At 46.4% G+C, this 19,823-nt stretch overlaps 1 protein-coding gene across 2 annotated transcripts in view; it reads left to right on the forward strand.

The window, feature by feature from the left end:
- The window catches only part of LOC149341374 (hemicentin-2-like), a 206,345-nt gene that overhangs the window by 133,183 nt on the left and 53,339 nt on the right, over positions 1-19,823 (forward strand). For both annotated transcript variants that reach the window (XM_089543458.1, XM_089543459.1), the window contains exons 5-6: positions 13,490-13,593; positions 17,750-17,936. In XM_089543458.1, coding sequence (XP_089399584.1) covers positions 13,490-13,593; positions 17,750-17,936 — 291 coding nt within the window. The remainder of the gene's footprint in view (positions 1-13,489; positions 13,594-17,749; positions 17,937-19,823) is intronic.

A 19,823-nucleotide genomic window follows, 5' to 3' on the forward strand; every position in this document is an offset into this window, starting at 1 on the left:
AAGAGCAGCGCTGAGGAAAGGAGGCAGCTAGGAAAATCGGCCACGAGAACACTCATAATCATCATCATCAACCTTACTACGCCCACTGCAGGGAAAATGCCTCTCCCATATCTCTCAAATTAACCCGGTCCTGTGCAAGCTGCAGTCACCTAGCTTATCCCGGAAAACTTTTCTAATCTCATCCGCCCACCTAACTTTCCGCCGCCCTCTGCTAGGCTTAACTTTTCTTGGTATTCTGCCCGTTACCCTAAACGACCATCGGTTGTCTTGCCTTCGCATTACGTGCTCTGCCCAAGCATGTTTCTTCCTCTAGATTTCGACTAGGACGCCATTAACCCGTGTTTGTTCCCCGACCCTCTCTGCCCACTTCCTGTCTCCTAAACGACAGGACTTTCCCGGGACAGCTCAACTCGACAGAGTCGTTCAGGGGCTGCAGTTAGGCAACGCGTGGCTAAAGGCGCGAGTGCAGATCTAAGCCACATGTGCTGGAATCCACAAAATAAAACGAAAACGAAAAGAAACGCTACAGAATACGCACCCTGACGTTTTTTTCTGGATCTAACGCCGTCAAACGCTTTTTCTGACATGTGTATGTGCCTGAGTGACAATATGAGCTACTGTGCTTGAGCTCCTAGTTAGCCACAGCGCGCAAGTATGGCTAGCGTATGTAGGGCCCTTTTATTTTACTCATTGGAGGTTTGTGCATTCAATCGCTAACCGCTTGCAGCCCGTCTGTGAACTGATAAAGCGGACAAGCTTTAGACGCAAATAAGCATTATAGTCACGCGTCACAGCGAATGTCAGTATCCTGTCATGCCCTAGCAAACTCTATTAGTAGACTTTAATCTTAAAATCGAACATTGCACGTTGTTTCTTGGCTGCAGAATTCTCAGTTGCGAATATCACGAATGCTTTTCAAATTTGCTTATTGTCATCAGGGTTCGCGACGAGTGGCTCGTGCAGAATTGGTAATTTATTTTTATTTATTCACTTTATTTATTCCTCGTTGCAGATATGAAAGAATATTGAGAGAAATATCGGTCCCTATCAATACCGGTTTTAGGATTAAATATATTACAGAATAATCTCAGCTCGGTAGTACGTATACCTGGGTTACTGAAGTGTGTCGCATTCTAACCAATTCTTCGCTGACGACACACGGAAATTCCGGTGGTAATTATTCAAAACAAACTGGACAGCTAGATATTGGACACTTTCTAATTTATCAATATCAGTTTTAGTTTTACGGTTCCATACTGTTCACGCGTACTTATTATAGGTCTTACGCAAGTAGCAATTATTTAGTTTTGAAAGGAAACCGCTTGGCAGTCCTGCGTAGGAAGCTCGAAACAAAACTTTACTGGTTAAATAGATACCAATATATTTATATTCATTAATGAACAATATATTCACTGCACTAATTCTATAAAGAAATATGTGAGAGTAACCGGGACCGTTTGCACAAGACAGGCGCGATAAGTCCAAGGTAGTCCCGACTCTAGATCTTTGTACTTTTCCAGAAATTAAAGAAAAATGAGAAGAGGAAATAAGATTGAAGGAAGTGTGGATGTGAGGACTTACGAACGGAACTGCTGTATAAGCTCTACAGATGAGAAGAAAACGGGAAGTTGGACAAGCACAAAACTTTGGCCTATATTTAGGCAAATAGGCTCAAAAAAGCAGGAGCCACCGAGCGAGATAAAGAAGCACGACGCTCAAGAAATTTGCAAACCAGAGTAGCTTTCTACTCGATTAACCTGACTGCTAAGCGTGCGCGGTTCACCAGGGCGAGAAAATTTCAAAAGAAAAATGGCGCGATGATTCTCTCGGCTCATTTGTATGCGCGAGGTGGTTTCCCTCCGTGGCCGCCGTTTATTTCCGCCGCAGCGTCTGCACCGAACATAGACATCCGGGAATTCTTGGGCCTGTCCGAGGGCAATTAGGGTTAATTAAGAATACATTCACTCATCGACAGTCCACTATCGAACAGCAGAGATCGACTCGGCAACGCCCGAACAAACGCAACGTGGGAAAGACTAGAAGAATGAAAAGAAAAAAAGTTTGCAGACGAATAGATGAATGCCCTTGCGACTTCCATCCTCTTCAGCGCTTTTTTCACGGTTTTTTTCTGCGTGTTTAAACTTCGCGCGGTCTTTATCTTCATCTTTCCTAATTCAGCGCAGTTTTTTTTCGGGCAGCCTGGAGAGCATTTTCGCGCCGGGTTAATTCTTTCGGCCAACTACCGTCTCCCCCCGAGATGCTTTTCCCCTTCAATTCGACAATGACTGCATTTGAGATTCACGCTTTGGTTGGTCATTAAACTCGCGCTGCTGCCTTCAGCGTCAGTGACCGTCCTGATGGCCGGGGAGCTGGAAGGAACGGCGCTTTCCTTTCTAGCGTTTTCTCCCCCCCCCCCGCCCCTCTTTCCAAGAGTAGGGACACTTCCCTCCAAAAGAAAGGGAGGAAAGGATGACGCTGCATGGTTCTTGTCTTCTGTCCTTCCATATTCTTCTTGCTCCTGCCCGCGCGGCTAGTTTTCCGCAAAACCGGCGGCCTAATGTATCGTTAGGCCTAAGTGAGGCTAGTCGTTCATCTCGTGGTGGCCGACAAAGCGAGAATGAAGAGCAAGCCGGGTAAACTATCCGGAGCGGAGCCGGCTTTTAGAGCACGCTTTAAAGAACAAAAAGAAGAAAAAAGAAGAAAGGAAAAACCGGACGCCTTGTAGCGCGCGTTCTCGAAAAGAAAAGGCAGCGAAACGAAGAGAAAAAAGGGAGAGATAAAGGGAAGCCAGAGGCGGATCGAGAAAAAGCAAAAACCGGAGGCGTAATGAGAACCTGGCAATGAGCGACGGGAAGCTTTTGCGGGAAAAGAGTGAGAGAGAGAGAGAGAAGAGAAGACGACGTCTTAATGGATTTGGATTTCGTCGGGAGGACCGCTCTTTGTCTCGCCTTTCTCCCTGGCTCGTTTTTAATTTCTCAGCTCTCTACATGGAGATAGTATGGGCTGTGTTTGAGTGTGTGCGCGGGCTATGCCTGCTCCGCAGCTCACCCTCTCCTTTACACTTTCGAGCTCTTGCTTTTCCCCATCCGTCCTTCTCTTTGTCCAAGAAGCCGGTGTCTAAGCCGGCCTGATGCTGGTGCTTGCGTTAGAGCATCGGCTTCCATCCCCCCCCCCCCCCCCCCCGACGTCTTATTTTTTTGTTCGTACTTTCAAGAGCATTAACGACCTGTTCCGGTTCGCCATGAAGCATAAGTGTTTTGGCTTGCGCTTAATGATGCTCTCGCTGTGCGCAGCATACTTTCCTTCCCTCTCACTGCTCTCTCCTAACATTGTTCTCGAGTTGTTGTGGGCGCTGATGCTCTTGCTTAGCCAAGGTTTACGCGATCTGTTTTGTATGACTGCCTTTAATATGTTTCCCCCGAGTCGTTTTCGCAATGGGCGAGAGTTGTCTCGTTTGATTTTTTTTTTTTTTGCGCTTCCATATTCAAGCTTAGTTGCGAGAGCTTTGCTTCCAGGACAATGAATTCGCGGCTTTGGAAATTAATTACGCCGTTTGTTAATGTGGAAAGGTGACTAGGATGCGCCCAGCGAGTAAGAAATGGAAGGTTTCCAGGATCTTCCCGAGCATTTCTGGGACGCCTGAGCGAAGCCGTGTTTTCTGAAACAACGGCTGAAGGAGCTTTGCAGAACAACATTACTGGCTAACCTTGGCTGCGGCTTAGCTACAAAAATTTGTTAAGAGCTTTCATGTCCATTCCCTTCTCCACGACGGCGTCCCTCCATTTTTTCTCCCTCTCATCCGATTTTTCCCGCTCATTCTCCTTGTTTTCTTCTCGTTCTCCTTGTCTTTCTCTTACCTTTAGCTTTTGTTCTTCTCTCTTGGCTGCTTAGCCGCTTGAATTGGCTCTGATTGGCTTGGAGACGTGCCAAAAACTACAACGGGCTTCAGTCACACGACGGCTCAGTGCGGGCTCCCAATAACGGCTTTCGCCGTGAAAAGCACCGTGCTGAATATGTAACGATACTTTGCAACTTTTTCCTTTGTGTGGTGCGTATATGTAGATTCGTTATAAATGAACACCAGGTCCCTGTTTTCTAATGATTGTTTCCTTCGACTAAATCATTACATAATTAGAAAACACTTCACCGAGTGTTCCTGTGTTGCTAGTTTTGCATCTTTGCCGTGTAGCAATATTCGTGTTTTAACTTTGTATTTCAGCTGTGCGGCTATGCACTATAGCTACTAATATTTATTTCGTATCTCTTGCGGTGCATTTTGGTCTCTGCGGTTTTGTGCGTAGTGTCTTTACTACACTACACGTTTCTTCTGTAGCTGTTCTGTACAACAGCGGTCAGCTCATCTGCAATCGCGCTTGTTTTAAAATTTTATGAGAACTCGTGCTTCTTTGACGATGGAAGCGATCCCCTCTTTGTCAGATAGTCTCTGTTCTCAATGGTGTAAAGGAATATAGCATAAACAATGAAGAAATTGCGATCTGGCGTTTGAAAACTGCCATGTTGAATATTGAGTGGTAGGTGATTGATGCATGCTTTGAAGAGAATTTAAAAACAATTACATCGACATTGAATATTGCACAACGAGTGCTTCACAAATTCAGATAAAGTAAGTAATACCCAGCGTTTGTCGATTTGCCATGCTGCCCACATAAAACAAGCTAGAATAGTTTGTTACTTACGGTAGTTTAGGTTTTCACTGGTAAAGCTGCACCCTTTTGTGATTTTTATGTTCCTAACTTTTTCTGACCATATGCAGCGTTAAATTTTTAATCGCATGTACAGGTGGAAAGAGAGCCAGCGAGGTCGCTTTTTCCGTTCACTGTCGTCTCGTAATAATTAACCCCGCCATGTGCCCTTTGTATGCTGCGGATGAAAGACATGAAATGAATGTAAGGGCGTTATGGTAGAATTGTTTTTTTTTTCCAGATCTATTCGATTCTGATCATTCGAACATCTGTTTTACTGATTCCAGCTACAGAAAGTGCATATGGGCCATCGCAAGTGCAAACAAAAAATCAGAATGATATAGAATTCGAATTATGACATTACGTCACCACCTTCATCGATAAGAAAGGACCACCACCACCATATACTATCTGCGTTGGCTCAGCGGATAGGGCGCTAGGCTACTAACCCGGAAGTCCCGGGTTTTGTCCTGGCTGCGGCGGTCGTATTTGGTTTGGTTTATTGGGGTTTAACGTCCCAAAGCGACTAAGGCTATTTAGATGGAGGCGGAACGTAAAAGGCCCCCGTGTACTGTGCGGTATGGGCGCGCGATAAGAAACCCCAGGTGGTCAAAATTTCCAGAGCCCTCCACTACGGCGTCCATCATAGCTCACTGGTCGCTTCGGGACGTTAAACTCCATAATTTACAGTTTTATTTACCATGTAACCATTCATGCACGTCGTGATAAGCCCTGGAGTTATAGACACAAGTCATGAAAAAATCTCTGCGTGGTTGGAATGTTCCCTTTTGTCGTGTGTACTAGGCTACATATTTCAACATATAGTCCATCATATCTACATAGGCCCTTTCAGTCCAGGCAAATCATCTGTTTCGAAATACGGACTAGTCGCCTGATAAGAACTGCCCTGTCATGATCCTGCGAGCGTTTATTTCGCAGCGAGGAAATCTCGCATGCTCTCTCTGCATTGCTGGCACCAGAAAAATCATGCTAGGACACTTAATGGCTTTTCAATCTTGTTAGCTTGCAGACATCTGTGCAACAGCACTCCTAGGAAATGTCTTTATGGTTTAACTGGCGACTTCTGAACGTGCCGACGCACCACTCGGGCAATAGAGCTCAAGGCCCGCGTAAGCGCCGATCCTTCTTGAACTATTTGGCAGTGCTTCCGCAGGGTGGCGTCGAGTTAATTAAAATCGCTAATAGCCTGTTTTTTTTTCTTTGTTTGTTTCGGCGTCACATCCCGGGTGTGGAAACCATTGCTTCATGCGGCATTTACTATCTGACCTCAGGGTTTAAATTCAGGTCCTCCTGGCCGGCGTTCTCGGAATGTCACGAGCATTCTCATATGACGTGTTGTAATAGCGTGGACTCAACCACATGTCTGATGGGCTCACCTGCTGACGAACTCTCAAGACCGTTCTTACATATACACTTGTTTCTTCCGTCTCCCCCCCCCCCCCCCCCCCTCAACCCGTGATTCATTACTTCACAGCGCGGTCGAGGTTCGCCCAAAGCGTGAGGCAGTTACCTCGCCTTTCCTTTACATTCAGTTCCCCGTGGCCACGATCCCCTCCTCCTTCTCATATTCGAGCGCCACCTTCTTTCCGTCGTTCTACTGCGGCTGAACACACACACAAGCTGTCCACCAGGCCAGTAGAATGTTTCTAGTAGGGTACCCCGTTCGCGCCTACGCTGATAATTACACGTCCGGCGTTGATCCCTACAAAAAGCACGGAAACAAAAAAAATCTATGAGCAAAACGAGGGGGAGAGGGGCGGAGAGAGGAAGAAAGATTCGCTTGATCTAGCCCCAAACGCATGGTCTGCGTTCGACTTCCGAGAGTTGTACAGCCGGCATTATGAGAAATTAGCGAAATGTGGTCTCCCCAGTGTTTTGCATAATCGCGTCCACGGCTAGCTGCACCACACGAACGCTGTAGCCAAGCAAGAACACGCCAGCACTCTCATTAGTCAGGCCGCTGTACCGCGCCTACTGCCATTAATGCTCCGACCTTGGCCGCCTTAGGGGCAGTGAGAATAGAGCCCAGAAGAGAACGCTAACCAAGTCGTTCGAACAACAAGCAGATCGAAGCAGGGCAGGAAATGCGCCGTTCGCACCCAGGGAGGCGCGCGGAGCCGTTGGGCGCTCAGGCCCCAGCGTCGATGGCTTTCCAACTTTTTGCCCTTGCTCTCCTCCCGCCATATAATCAGTCACGACGGCGAGCGGCCAGAAAGCGTGTCAGGCGAGATGAGCCGCGCCGCAGATGCGGCCCGATCGAAAGTGTGTGCGTGCGTGCGTGTGTGAGAGGGAGTGTAAGGATGCCTGGGATCCTCCTTCTTTCATCATAGTTCTCCACCCAGGAGTACGAGCTTTCCACTACTCCCGTTGGTTGTTGGCGCCCGGCAGTGGGCGAGCTTGGAGGGCTCGGGAGACGAAAAACTTTTCTTCCCACTCGAGATCGGGCGAACGCAGCAGCGGCCTTGGTACCTAGCGAAGAAACGCGGGAGATTGCGGCTCCGGGGAGGAAAGTGGGGGAAAAAAAGGAAAAACAGCGCGCACCGCTTTGGCTGCTGCTGCGCGAGCACGCACCTTTCGGCGGGGGCTCGGTGATGGAAAACCCGGGCTAGCTGCTACGGCCGCAAGGTGTGCGAGTTGCTCCTGCGCAGGCCTCAAAGGAGCGATGAGCGAGGACTGGTGAGCGGCAAGAGCAACGAGGGGAGAGAGTGGCGCCGAGGGGCGCCGGAGGACAGATTGGAGAGGCGTGCTGCGTGCGAGTGGGGGTTAACGACGGCGGAGCAGGCTCCCGCCTCCCACTTCGAGCCATAACCCTCGAGAAACCCGGTCCAAGCAAGTCGGCCCGAAAACGAGCTTGTGATGACGCTATAGCAACCAACCAACGAGATCACGCGGAGGTTTCCTTTCTACAGGCTTCTCGCGCGCGCGTTCCTGTTCGCGCGCGCGTTCGTAGTTCCTGTTCGCTCGGCTGTGTAACTTGTTTCTTGCGCGCTGTGCTCACTCCTTGTTTCGCCCTGCGCGAGCTAGCGTCTGCCTATAGTGCACTAATGCCGGCTCGAGCTGCAGTTTTTGTTTGGTTTTTCTTTCGGCTTCTTCTCAAGAGAGCTTTCTTTTTTTTTTACTCTCTCGGGATCATTTTTTTTTTTAACTTTGCTCTTTCGTTTCCCTAGCGGGAATCAACTTTCTCTTTTTCGGCCAGAGGGAGCCAGGGAAGAAAAATAATAATAATCATAGATCCACGAGGTCATTAGGGGTGATCTCTCGCCTCCTTAGAGTTCGCCTGGCGTCCCCCATTTATCAGGCCGCGATGGTGAGAGCATGTCAGGAACATTCTGCCTGTAGGAGCTCTTCGCTGTCAGCTGCCATCACCTCTTCGCAGCAGCTCTGACCGCGAGCGCAGGCTTTGATATCGGACTTCTTCTTGCGGTCAATATGAGGAAAAGAAAAGTTTGCTCGCGGCCGCGTTCCTTCACTAGCGGCAAAATTTCTCCTTACTCGAAGCACGAAACAAAGGAATAAGAAACGAAAGAAGAAGAGAACCTCTAATAAGTAACGTATTCGCTTAAACGAGCGACGGCTGCGCTCTCACGTTGGTCCTCATGAGTACGGTCGTTATGAAGACCCACTTAAATAATGATTTTCGGCACAAGTTTACTTTCCCTCTGTGTTATCTCCCCTCTTAGGCGTGCTGTTACTATTCCACAATGATGTATTTATCCGGGTTATCGTTTAACTTCATCGTTTAACAACACAAAGTAGCCGGCTGTTTCTGCCTCGATGAAGGCCTCTACTTAATTCATAATTGTCTGCGCTGGTTTCGCTTTAGCCTCTGCACTTCTGCACTTTTTGTCTTAGGTGTACTATTCTTTAATGATGTTGTGCATAAGCGGGACCCGTTTTAAGTACGCAAAAGTAGCCGGTCTGTTCTTACCGCGAGTCATTTTAATTTCTGCAGTTCTCGGCGTTCTCAAATTTTATCTTCTTAATAAACTCATACCTCTTACATTCTTCCTCCGCGTAATGACCATGAGGCGAGCTCTGCTCGTGTGAAAGCGATTTTGGCGGGTCAGCCAGGCGTGGCACCGTTACGGTTAAACCATCCATGGCAGTGGAAAGAACGAGTAAAAGTGAAAGGAGGGTCAGGCGGCGGTAATGGCTCCTTTCGCCGCCGCGCCACCTATCAGTGAATCGCTCGCGTGTACACGTGGTTCACTGCCGGAGGCAGGCGCAGGGTGGCAGCACAGTCGTTATCCCGAATTGGACCACGAAGTAATCGTGGCGCCGAGCGAAGGTTACGTTGGTGGTCATATTCTTTGGCTCCGCCGCGCACACTGTGTTTAGCGGGACAGGCACACCGCTCTGGCCTGGCATTCGCCGGTAACTGTACGTGACTGTTCATGCGGTGTAATGGTTCTTCCCTAAAAGAATTATATTGTCAGTGTACGTTCCAGACGATTGCTTGCAGCCCTCAGTAACATTTTCTTTTATCGTGAGCCGATAGTTTTAAACTGTGTGAGCATTTTCCACAATTCACGGCAAGAAGTTTAGCAGTTGTTTTCTTCTTGTTTTGTTTACCCGACACTAACCCGATGTTTTCAAACACATAAGTCCGGAGAGAGTTCTTCTGAACAACAACCCTCCCCCCCCCAAAAAAAATAAAAAATAAATAAACGCTCGTAACTTCCATGCTGGAAGAAACAGCGGGAGAAATAATATGAGGGCAATCAACAAAAACTCGCTTATGCGCCATAAAACACAACACAACACACACAACACAACAAAAACTCAGAGCCGCTTATCGCAGACGCTACATTCCCCTCCTCCCCCCTGCAAGTGAAAATCAATGGCTATAAAAGTGCAACGCTCGGTGGTGCTTCCGCGTGTGTTTCGTTTACAGGACGAAATAATGAAATTCCCTTCACTATACCCGACCATTCGTCTCGGTTACTACGTCTAAGGCAGTGGAAAAGAAGATAAAAAATACATTCGATGACCGCAGAGGACTAGGAATTTCGCAGCAGCAGCAATACACTGCCCTGAACACATACCTAAACTTTAACGCCCATGTTAAAACCTAACGGAATGCTACCTAGTATCAGAATGCGTTTAAATTGTTAGCGGATGCTGAAATATTTCATGATGCGAGACGAAAACAAGTGTCTTTATGCGGTACTTTTATGTGTTTACTTTGTGTTCTTGCTTCGCGAAGCACGGGGGCCGCATTGCTAGCGCGAAACTGAACCAAACCTAACTAACTGGCCTATTTTTTGGTCTGAAACGACTAAAAATGGTTGTCAACAATACTCGCGCTACAGCGCGGACTGTCTAGACGACGAGTGAGGCAACCATGACACACAGTACCGCAGAATCTACCTTTTTTTTTTTTAATCACCAAACCACTCAATATATACGGGCGTGACAAAGCGGTAGTGGTGCGTTAACTTTCAGGCCAGATTAGCTCTACAGTGGCCTGTCGGCAATTGCTCCGCCTGAGTGACTGATCTGAATGATTGTGTCCCTGCCACTCTTTCATGAAGTCACTGTCCTCTAAAAACTTCAAGAGTGACTCTGATACAGATCGCCACTCATTTCGGGAGCCCTCAGGGTACAAGACGCGAGAAACGTCGTCCTAGGAAAGATTCAGTCCCAGATTACCCAGGAGTGTTTCACACTCGGCGTCAACCAGGGGGTATACAATACTTTTAAGTACACAGCTTTCCAGCGCAACAGCACTCGGCCAAATAATGGAAGAAGAGGACGAGAAGAAGTACTCTACATATTATCAAAGAGGCTAACAAACAAGCAAAAAAATAGCGTCAGACAGAATTCAATACCCCATCAACTTCCGTGTGTCGTCCTTGCCTTTCTTGTCATCTTGTCGCTCCGCCCTGTCACACAAGTAGTGCCCAGCCAGCTACGCCAAAAACATGTGCTACTTGAACATGTCGGCACTGCGCTTGAGTTGAGACGGCTTGCTTTTTAAGCTACGCAACGGTACATCTCTTGCCGATTCACAACCCAAGAGAAGGGAGAAAGCGAAAGTCCAGTGACTGCTTGAATTAATCCGATAATCCTTGAACACCACCTGTATTTTTATCATGTTTAGGAACAACATGTCTTCCTTGCACCCACAGATCTCTCTCTGTGAACGTCCTCAAGAAACAAAGGTCAGGACTGCAGCAACCAGAAGGCAGAGCGTTATGTTTTCTAGCTTTTCTCGAGCAAACACTGTTACCTGCTTCCAAGATGGCACAACAGGGCCTGGAAGAAACACTGATTATGCTTCGAGAGGACAGCAAACACCAAACCTTCCTGTTGTGATGCGTTTAGTGGCAGCAAAAATATAAAAATGCGACGAAGCTAGCCTCAGGGCTGCTGCGGGGCTATTACGTGGTTTCCGGAGCTTATTGTTATAACCTTGTCAAGTCCGCTGCGGGAGACTGCGCTTAAGACCTTTTCCCCCGCAACGTTGCTTCCGACGTCTGTATTATTTCAGAACCGTCGTTTCCTTGAGCAAAGCCAGCGACCGGGCGCTGTGCCTGTGAGCTGCTACACGAAGCAGCACATTCGGGACAGCCAGCTCCTTTGTCTGCTCTCCTATTTCATCGCGAATCTTCGCTCTTTTTTTTCCCCCCGTGAGTGGTGAATCTTACTTTGCTGCCGCAGACAGCTTTGCTCCCGCTGACTTGTGTTTTCAGTATGAGGGCTTCCTTGTTCTGTGTAGACAGCCAGTTTTGTTGCTCCGGTTGTTTTCTGTGTGGGTCTCGCAAAAAGGCGTCACTATAGGCTCTTACGATTACTTCATCAGGGAATGTAGACGCTGGATGGGCGCGCAAGTCACTTTTCGCGGCTCCTGTGCTGCCGGGGGAGCTTCTGTGATGAGTATATTAAGTCCACGACCGAAATCAGAAACAGCTTTCTAAATTGTAGTTTCAGCCATTGCGTCGTAGAACAGCAATGTAAATCACCTATTTCGGAAGCTAACTCCGTTTACAGGGATTATAGGCCGCCTGAAGTCAGTTGTTCTTGTAAAGGGTCAAAGCTCTTACTATATAACTGTCTGTTTTGCTCTCATCATTGCCGTTTATATTGGGGAATGAAACTTTTTTATATATGCTGCGGTACATTCACCTACTAAAAAATAAAATATATATGGCACGTTTACAACGCACCTTATGCGGCACCAAGTGCGACCTTTTTCCGCACTTATATAGTCATTAAAACACACATGCTTCACATATACCCATTGATCAGGAACTTTAAAATAGAAAAACGAAACAATATTGATAGCTTACGTAGACTAGTCCAAAAGAAGAGAAAGCGTTTATACACGAAGATGTAAGGCGATCTGGATCGTGCCTACTTCTCGCCTAAATTTAGAGAAAGAGGGACACTGTTATCTATTTCCGTTGAATTTTCTGTCAACTGAACGTCAACTGAATGTCTTTAATCAATTTTCTCGTGGGCACGAGGAGCTTCGTACAATGTACCAATATGAGGGACGTCACTGCATATGCGTTCCCAGTTTTCTCTCTGTTCTTTCTGGCTGTGTATGCAGTGTGATACCATACCAAAGTATGCTAACGTGTGCTCTTATGGTGAAGTGCTTTGTTTACCTTACTACTAGAATGTCCGGACGTTCCTTGATTATTTTTTTTTTCATTTTGTCTGTCCTCAGACTTAATGTTTTGTTCTTAATTGATTATTGTGTATAAAATGGTCTGATGGGGCGTGCGTCATGAAGGTTGAGCTACTACGAATATGAGATATCCGCTGAGCGTTAACAGCTATCAGATAAGCTGTGAATCGTGTAACTTTTCATTTTCAATATCACTTTTTTTTTCTGCGAAGCGGAGCAATTCTTCCAATGTAATGTGTCTTATCTTTATGATAACTAGAGGGCTGTGCATGTTATTTCTTGTTTGTTGTTATTCGTAACTAATGGTTCCGTTGATCCGAGGCGGGTGCTGCGGGCTAGGCAAGCTTTCTACGGGCAGCTTTTCGTTACAGCCCCCCTCCATCTATAATGCACCAGGCGGAAAAATTAACTGCTTTGGTTTACCGTACCCATTCGGACCTTATTTAGCCATTTTATGCAACATGAGACTTAACCACTGCTTCAATGGTTTGGTTTATGGTTTAGTTTATGGGTTTTAACGTCCTAAAACGACTAACGCTATGAGAGACGCCGTAGTGGAGGGCTCCGGCGTCTCTCATGGCCTTAGTCGCTTAGAACCACTAGATCTTTCTAGACTTGCAGTCATCATCTGTCTTCATTGTCACCCATCACAGCCCTTTTTCTTTCCTTTTCAGAATCCCAGCGTCCTATAGTTCAACGCTATACACTAAGAGGATTCTGGTGTGGGCTAGTTGGTTCATGCTTAATAAACAGATTCACAACAGCGCTACGGAACAAGGACAGAAGGAACAGGAAAAACACAGGACGGGCGCTGTTCCGTAGCGCTGTTGTGAATCTGTTTATTAAGCTATACACTAGCTTAACTTAAATTAGTGGGATAAAAAAAAACAAAAGCAGCAGCCATGCTACGGTACAAGTTTCTCTTTTATCGATTAAAGCGTGTCCTTAAACAACGAACTTTTTTTCGAATGTGGTGATACCAGCCATAACATCTGGAAGAAAGCGAGTTTAAACGTTCGCGCATCTGTTCCGCAATGCGGACACGCGCTCGTGAGTTTTTCTTGAGGAACGTAAATAAGGGAAACGCGAGCGTTCCTTTGATAAGGCTCGCTCTTCTCCTTGTTCGCAGTGCCGCCCGTCTCGGTGAAGATACTGGGCACGCACCGGTCCTTTGAAGTCGACGTCTCCGCCGAGTTTCGCTGCGAAGTGGTCGGATCGAGACCTCCGCCCAAGGTGAGCTCTTCGATCACGCCCACTCGAAGCACCTCTCGCTCTCTCGTGTTTTCTTTCTGGTGATTTTTCTTTTGTTTTTGTATCTACCAAAGCCTACTCGGTTTGCCATTAAGTAGACAGCAATGCCTTGTTTGCGAAGCCGATACACGAAGCAACATCCAGCTCGTGCACTTTACGGGAGGAAAATAATGGCGCGCTTAGATACGTGTTGTTGCCCTTCTATGACAATGACCAAGAGTGGTTTTGTACGCCTCAGTTCTCTCGCGTACATTCATTATTACAGCGCAACGACGGCACACAACAAGAAGGGGACACAACAGCGCTGTGTCTCTCTCGTCTCTCGCGTAGCCTGAGACGAAGAAAGCAGAAAATGCGGGCAATGTGGGCGAGCGTATTGATGTCGCAGCTAAAATGGCATGCGGTTTCAAACAAACTGGAGCGTGGGCGCGGGTAAACTAAACTGATTAGTCAAGTGCCTTTGGCGCTGTTTACATGTAGAGAAAGAGAATGATCGAGTGTTTGAAGTGAGCTCTGCACGCTTAAAAGTCCCATTTATGTTCTGCGGCGTGCTTTCCTTTGCCCAGCATAGGGGTATTCTGCGAGGGAACTCTTTCATTGATTTCGTGTGGCAGGCGTATTGCGATTGCGGGCAGTATCTAGCTGCTGCGGTGCTCGGATAGCCGTGAAAGGTCGCAAGCACGTGTCGTCGCCGTTAGTGCAATGCCTTAAGGTCGCATTTCGGTCGACACAGTGGGGTTCGTTCGATTGTTCGCTGATTGTACGCCGGTAACCTGAGCACGGTCGCTCGAAGCTCGGAGGGTAGCCATCGATTGTTGTCTGTCTGCTTCACGTCGCTTCGATTTCTACGTGCTGCAGACAGAGAGGGAATGCAGCGCAATGACAGCAAAAAGATGAAGAAAAAAAAAGTGTCTTGCTGATTTCACTAATAAATGTAAGTCATCAGAGATAATTCAATTAGCCGAACTGTAACGCAATAGGCGACTTGGTAAGGAGATCCTGCCCCGAGGTTGAAAGATCGTGATGGATGGTTGAATTACCGAACATCGTAATAGAGATGTAAGGGGATATATCGTCCAAATGCTACACGTGCAGGTGAGGTATGGTATTAGATGTAGGCTGCAATGAAATATCGGATGTCTGCGGTCTTTTAACGAAGCTTTAGTTTAAATGGTGCACACGCGATTTTTCGTATCAAAACGGCGAGCTCGCTCTCCAGAGCAGAGCATCATTGACGACGAGCCGGAGTGGTGATTAAGCACTGAGAAAGTTATAGGTATTTTGCGTTACACAGATATTTATTGAAGTAAAATTAATATATGAAGGGCACCCACCGAAAAAACACGACAGAAATGCAATGTCAAATTAAAATTAAAAGCCTCAAGAACAGGTCTTTTTATTTTTCATCTCTTTAATCGAGATAAAAAACAAATAGTACACAGCAGTCCTTTTGCTGTTTTGAAATTAAAACTGCTTTTTAATTTTTTTTTACTTCTGGCTGAAACCAGTGCTCAATTATTAATATTCAGAAATTCAGAATAACGTAAAGCCAGCGAAGCGGTTTGAGGTGGCATGGTTGAAGAATAAGGATTGCAATAATATTGCGAGGTAATAATTAGTCATCTATTTTCTCACCTTGATGCAGTAGGTTTTCTTACAAAACAATATTTCAAACATGTATCCGTTTTTTTAGATACAATTTTTTTTCTAGACGCCTGGAATGAAGTTTAAGTAGTTAAGGGTTTCTCGTTCTCCGCCTCACGCCTTTCCTCCTCAATTACAACGACCTTCGTCTCCTTCGCCTCCTACCCAGAAGGTCGAATCTAGTCCTGCGACCTGACCTTTCAATAAAGGCACCTCTCTTTCTCTATCTAGGCCTAGCTTTAGCTCCTGATCGAACTCTGTCCATTTTGTCTATCCTTGCTTAGCTAAATTGGATGAACAGAAGATTGCGTTACGGTGACGGTTGTGTACAACAGCATAGTCGCTTCTCCCACGTTGTTCTTTCCGCTGCTGCCGCTTTCACTCAAGGCGTTAGCACCTGGCGACAAACTTATTGAACACCATTTCCGACTTGTCGGAAAAGTCGCAATCGGTTTAGATTTTGACAGACGGAAGCAAATCTAAGCACCGACGCAAACAGCTAACTGAGTCTTCAGAGCACGAAAGGGCGTTGAAGAGCAGCAACGTGTTACTATTAGCGCAGGCGCAGAATACTGCAGAACTGATGACAAGCCTCGTCAATTATGCGGCTTCCGTAATTCGCGGCCTAACAGAGCGGTGACACGCTTGAAATTACCTTTTCTACCTCTCGTTTTATTACATTTTATGTAGAGCAGTAAAGTGCGGATGTAGAGAAAGTGATTGCCTTAGGTGTACTTACCTTCACGTCGTCAGGCTTTGCCGTCTGCACGCTGAAAAATCTCTGACAGACCAAAAAATTGCAGACCTCAAAGAGGTTTTCAAACACCGCTTGTCGAAGACGCCGTTTCTTTCTCTCGGAGATTCCCGTGTCGAAATGCAAGGGACAGGCCTCGTCAGGAATATGCGTGTTTCTATGGTCAGCCGACGCTCCATGTATTTGTTGCTGACCTCTTCCGAACTGACCCATAGACGCTAGGGAAAAATTGAACAGGGTTTGGTGATGAGAGACAAAAAAATGTATATCTGTGAGTTTCCGCAAGCGAAAGTTATTAGGCTTAGGGATTATTTATTGTTTTTTTTTGTCGTCAGTTGGTTTGTAGAGCGTTCACCTCAGGTTTAGGAGAAAGAAGGAAATGCGCTCGGTAGTTTAACATTTCGTGTTCAGTGGCGTAAAAAAGACTTGCAAGTTGGAAGGAATTAATCGGCGATGGTAGTAGCGTTCATAAATGCAAGCAACAGTGTAATAGTCTGACTGAAATATTCCTAAGCTACTTATAAATCGTCACATTTATTTGCCGGCAAAGAAGCGGCGGAAAATGTATAGTAGTGGAGGTCGCTGAGAGGCGAGTAACTTCGACACAACCTGTACCCTCTGTGAATAGACTCTCGAGAAGTTGGGAAAAGTTGCCAATGCTCTCTCGAGTGGCACCGTCAAAGAATGGGCTCCGCGTGCTCTAAGTTCCGGCGCTGGGTTGTGCCCGGTGATTACAAATTCCGCAACTAGAGAGCACTCGTCTCAAAGCGAGTTCATCTCTGTCGAAGGGGAGATTACGCGATTGTGTAAGCGAATAAGTGACTGAATGCAACTGGAAGTGAGTGAGATGCGGTTTCCGAATGACGTAGAGAGCTGAGTGAGTGAGTGAGTGAGTGAGTGAGTGAGTGAGTGAGTGAGTGAGTGAGTGAGTGAGTGTGAGTGAGTGAGTGAGTGAGTGAGGGAGTGAGTGAGTGAGTGAGTGTGAGTGAGTGAGAGAGTGAGTGAGTGAATGAGTGACAGTGAGTGACAGTGAGTGAGTGAGCGAGAGAGTGAGTGAGTGAGTGAGTGAGTGAGTGTGAGTGAGTGAGTGAGTGTGAGTGAGTGAGTGAGTGTGAGTGAGTGAGTGAGTGTGAGTGAGTGAGTGAGTGAGTGAGTGTGAGTGAGTGTGAGTGAGTGAGTGAGCGAGAGAGTGAGTGAGTGAGTGTGAGTGAGTGAGTGAGTGAGTGTGAGTGAGTGAGTGTGAGTGAGTGAGTGTGAGTGAGTGAGTGAGTGAGTGAGTGTGAGTGAGTGAGTGTGAGTGAGTGAGTGTGAGTGAGTGAGTGAGTGAGCGAGTGAGTGAGGGAGTGAGTGAGTGAGTGTGAGTGAGTGAGTGAGTGAGTGAGAGAGTGAGTGAGTGAATGAGTGACAGTGAGTGACAGTGAGTGAGTGAGCGAGAGAGTGAGTGAGTGAGTGAGTGAGTGAGTGTGAGTGAGTGAGTGAGTGAATGAGTGACAGTGAGTGACAGTGAGTGAGTGAGCGAGAGAGTGAGTGAGTGAGGGAGTGAGTGAGGGAGTGAGTGAGGGAGTGAGATAGTGAGTGAGTGACAGTGAGTGAGTGACTGTGAGTGAATGAGTGAGTGAATGAGTGAGTGAGTGAGCGAGCGAGCGAGAGAGTGAGTGAGCGAGCGAACCAACGAAGTTTTAAGCATGGGCTTTGATCTTTATTTATTCCCGCTACCCCTGGCTGTTGTGTGCAACGCAGGTGTCTTGGTGGCTTGACGACGAGCGTCTGGACCCGTTCCTGACCGAAGAGAAAACCAACATGACAGCCACGTCGCTGCTGCTCGTGCTGACGGCACGTGCCGACAAGGCGACGCTTACGTGCCGAGCACTGAACACGCGGCTGCCCGGGGAGGTGTGGGAGGACACGCTACTGCTCAACGTCTACCGTGAGTTGCATTCGAGCACCGAAGAACGCCTCTCGGCTCGTTGCTCACGTTCGCTTGCATGCGTTGCCTGAACGCTGGGAAAATGCATTTCTGTAGCGCACAGGTAGAGTTACCTTCGGCTAGCAAACCATGGCTCTATTAATAATAGTTTTGCTTGCCACTCTCATTTCAACAAATGACATTCCACACCGCTTAAACACTGTTGTGCCTGTCTGCAGAACCAGCAGCCTACATAATGCACCTGTTCTCACAGTATCTTCTGTGCAACCAAATAATTCGCATCAAAATATTAGGAACAACATAAGTCACAAATGAGCAGCGTCACACATCTCTAATCCCTCCACAAACAGAGGGATACTCCACCAACAGGGAAATATAGTAAATATATAGTACAACATAACACAACATGAGAGCATTTACAGCATATCATGCAGAGGCGTGAATAAATTGTGATATTTTTGAAGCAAACATTCCTTATGGCCCGTTTCGCCCTTTTATTTCACTTCACTTCACTTTATTCACCTTAAAGACCCCCTTCAGGGGGTATTACATAAGGGGTGGGTTAATATATTCAAAAATAATAAATAAATGATAATAATAATAACAAGATTGACATCCTATAATTTATTAAATAAATTTAGGCATAGTAAGGTATGCACCATTTTCCATTATTGGTGTACACTTAGGGAACAATGGAGTGTTCAGTTTTCCTAAAGTAGACTTGCTTTAAAGCTTCGCGGACTTAAAAATACTATTGTAATAGTACCTCGTATATACTATGTTGCCACGGAATTCCTCAATTGTTAATAGGTCCACTGCTTGAAATAGGTCTTTTTTCTCCTTATCATCTATGATTGCACTGTACAGTACATTTTTAACACATTTATGAACTATTCGGTAATTTTCTTTTTAATGCGTCTAAGCCCAAGTAACGTAATTCTATACCGCAACTGTTATTCTCTATGTGCCTGGTATATAATTCGTCTAAGATTGGCAGCTGTGCAGCTTTTGGTATGATGAATCTGTACAGCTATAACCTATAGCTTTTTAGAAAAGAAATCTATATAGTCACTTCAAGACAATGTGGAATCAAAATGAATGCCTAAATACCTAATTTTGTAGAAAAGCTGCCACAGCCTGACACTTTGTTCTTTAATCATGAAGGGGGTACCTGTAGCGTTGAAAAGCACTGCTGTCTCTCGGATACCTCCAAATTTTCTGGTTGTGCTTCTTTTAAGGCGAAAGCCTTTAATGCCTCACACTGTCGTTAGCAGACGCGTCGGCAGCCGTGTCGACAGACGCGTCGGCAGGAGTGTCGACAGACGCGTCGGCAGCCGTGTCGACAGATGCGTCGGCAGCCGTGTCGACAGACGCGTCGGCAGCCCTGTCGACAGACGCGTCGGCAGCCGTGTCGACAGACGCGTCGGCAGGTTCGTCTGCCTTTCGGTGTCACTGCTTAAAAGGCTCAAGGTTCCACCATGAATAAAGGCGCATCTAGTGAATGGATGGGCTTCATAAATAAAATGAAAGGAGTAAAGTCAAGAAAATGAAAATAAAAAATAAAAATAAGAAAATAAACAAAAATAGAAATAAAGATAAGATGTGAAAATAAAAATAAAAACATTAAAATTAAGAAAAGGCGCAAAAAATAAATAAAAACAAAATATGAAAAATAAAAAAGTTAATAAAAGCAAACAGTGGCCAGGAAACGCTTTCGCCTTGCAGCACTTTAGAGAGCCAAAGTGCCCCATGAATTTTTTTGTGCACTAACTTTGAGGCAGTCCTATCTGCCATCTGGTACCGAATAATAAAGATAAGCCTAAAAACCAAGAATTGCATATTTACCGTTCTAGTCTTGGGGCTGAGTCTAAAGCAAAAGCAACAGGC

This window comes from Amblyomma mixtum, chromosome 5 (assembly GCF_055824585.1).
Source record: "Amblyomma mixtum isolate Tamu chromosome 5, ASM5582458v1, whole genome shotgun sequence".
Classification (NCBI taxonomy): Eukaryota; Metazoa; Arthropoda; class Arachnida; order Ixodida; family Ixodidae; genus Amblyomma; species Amblyomma mixtum.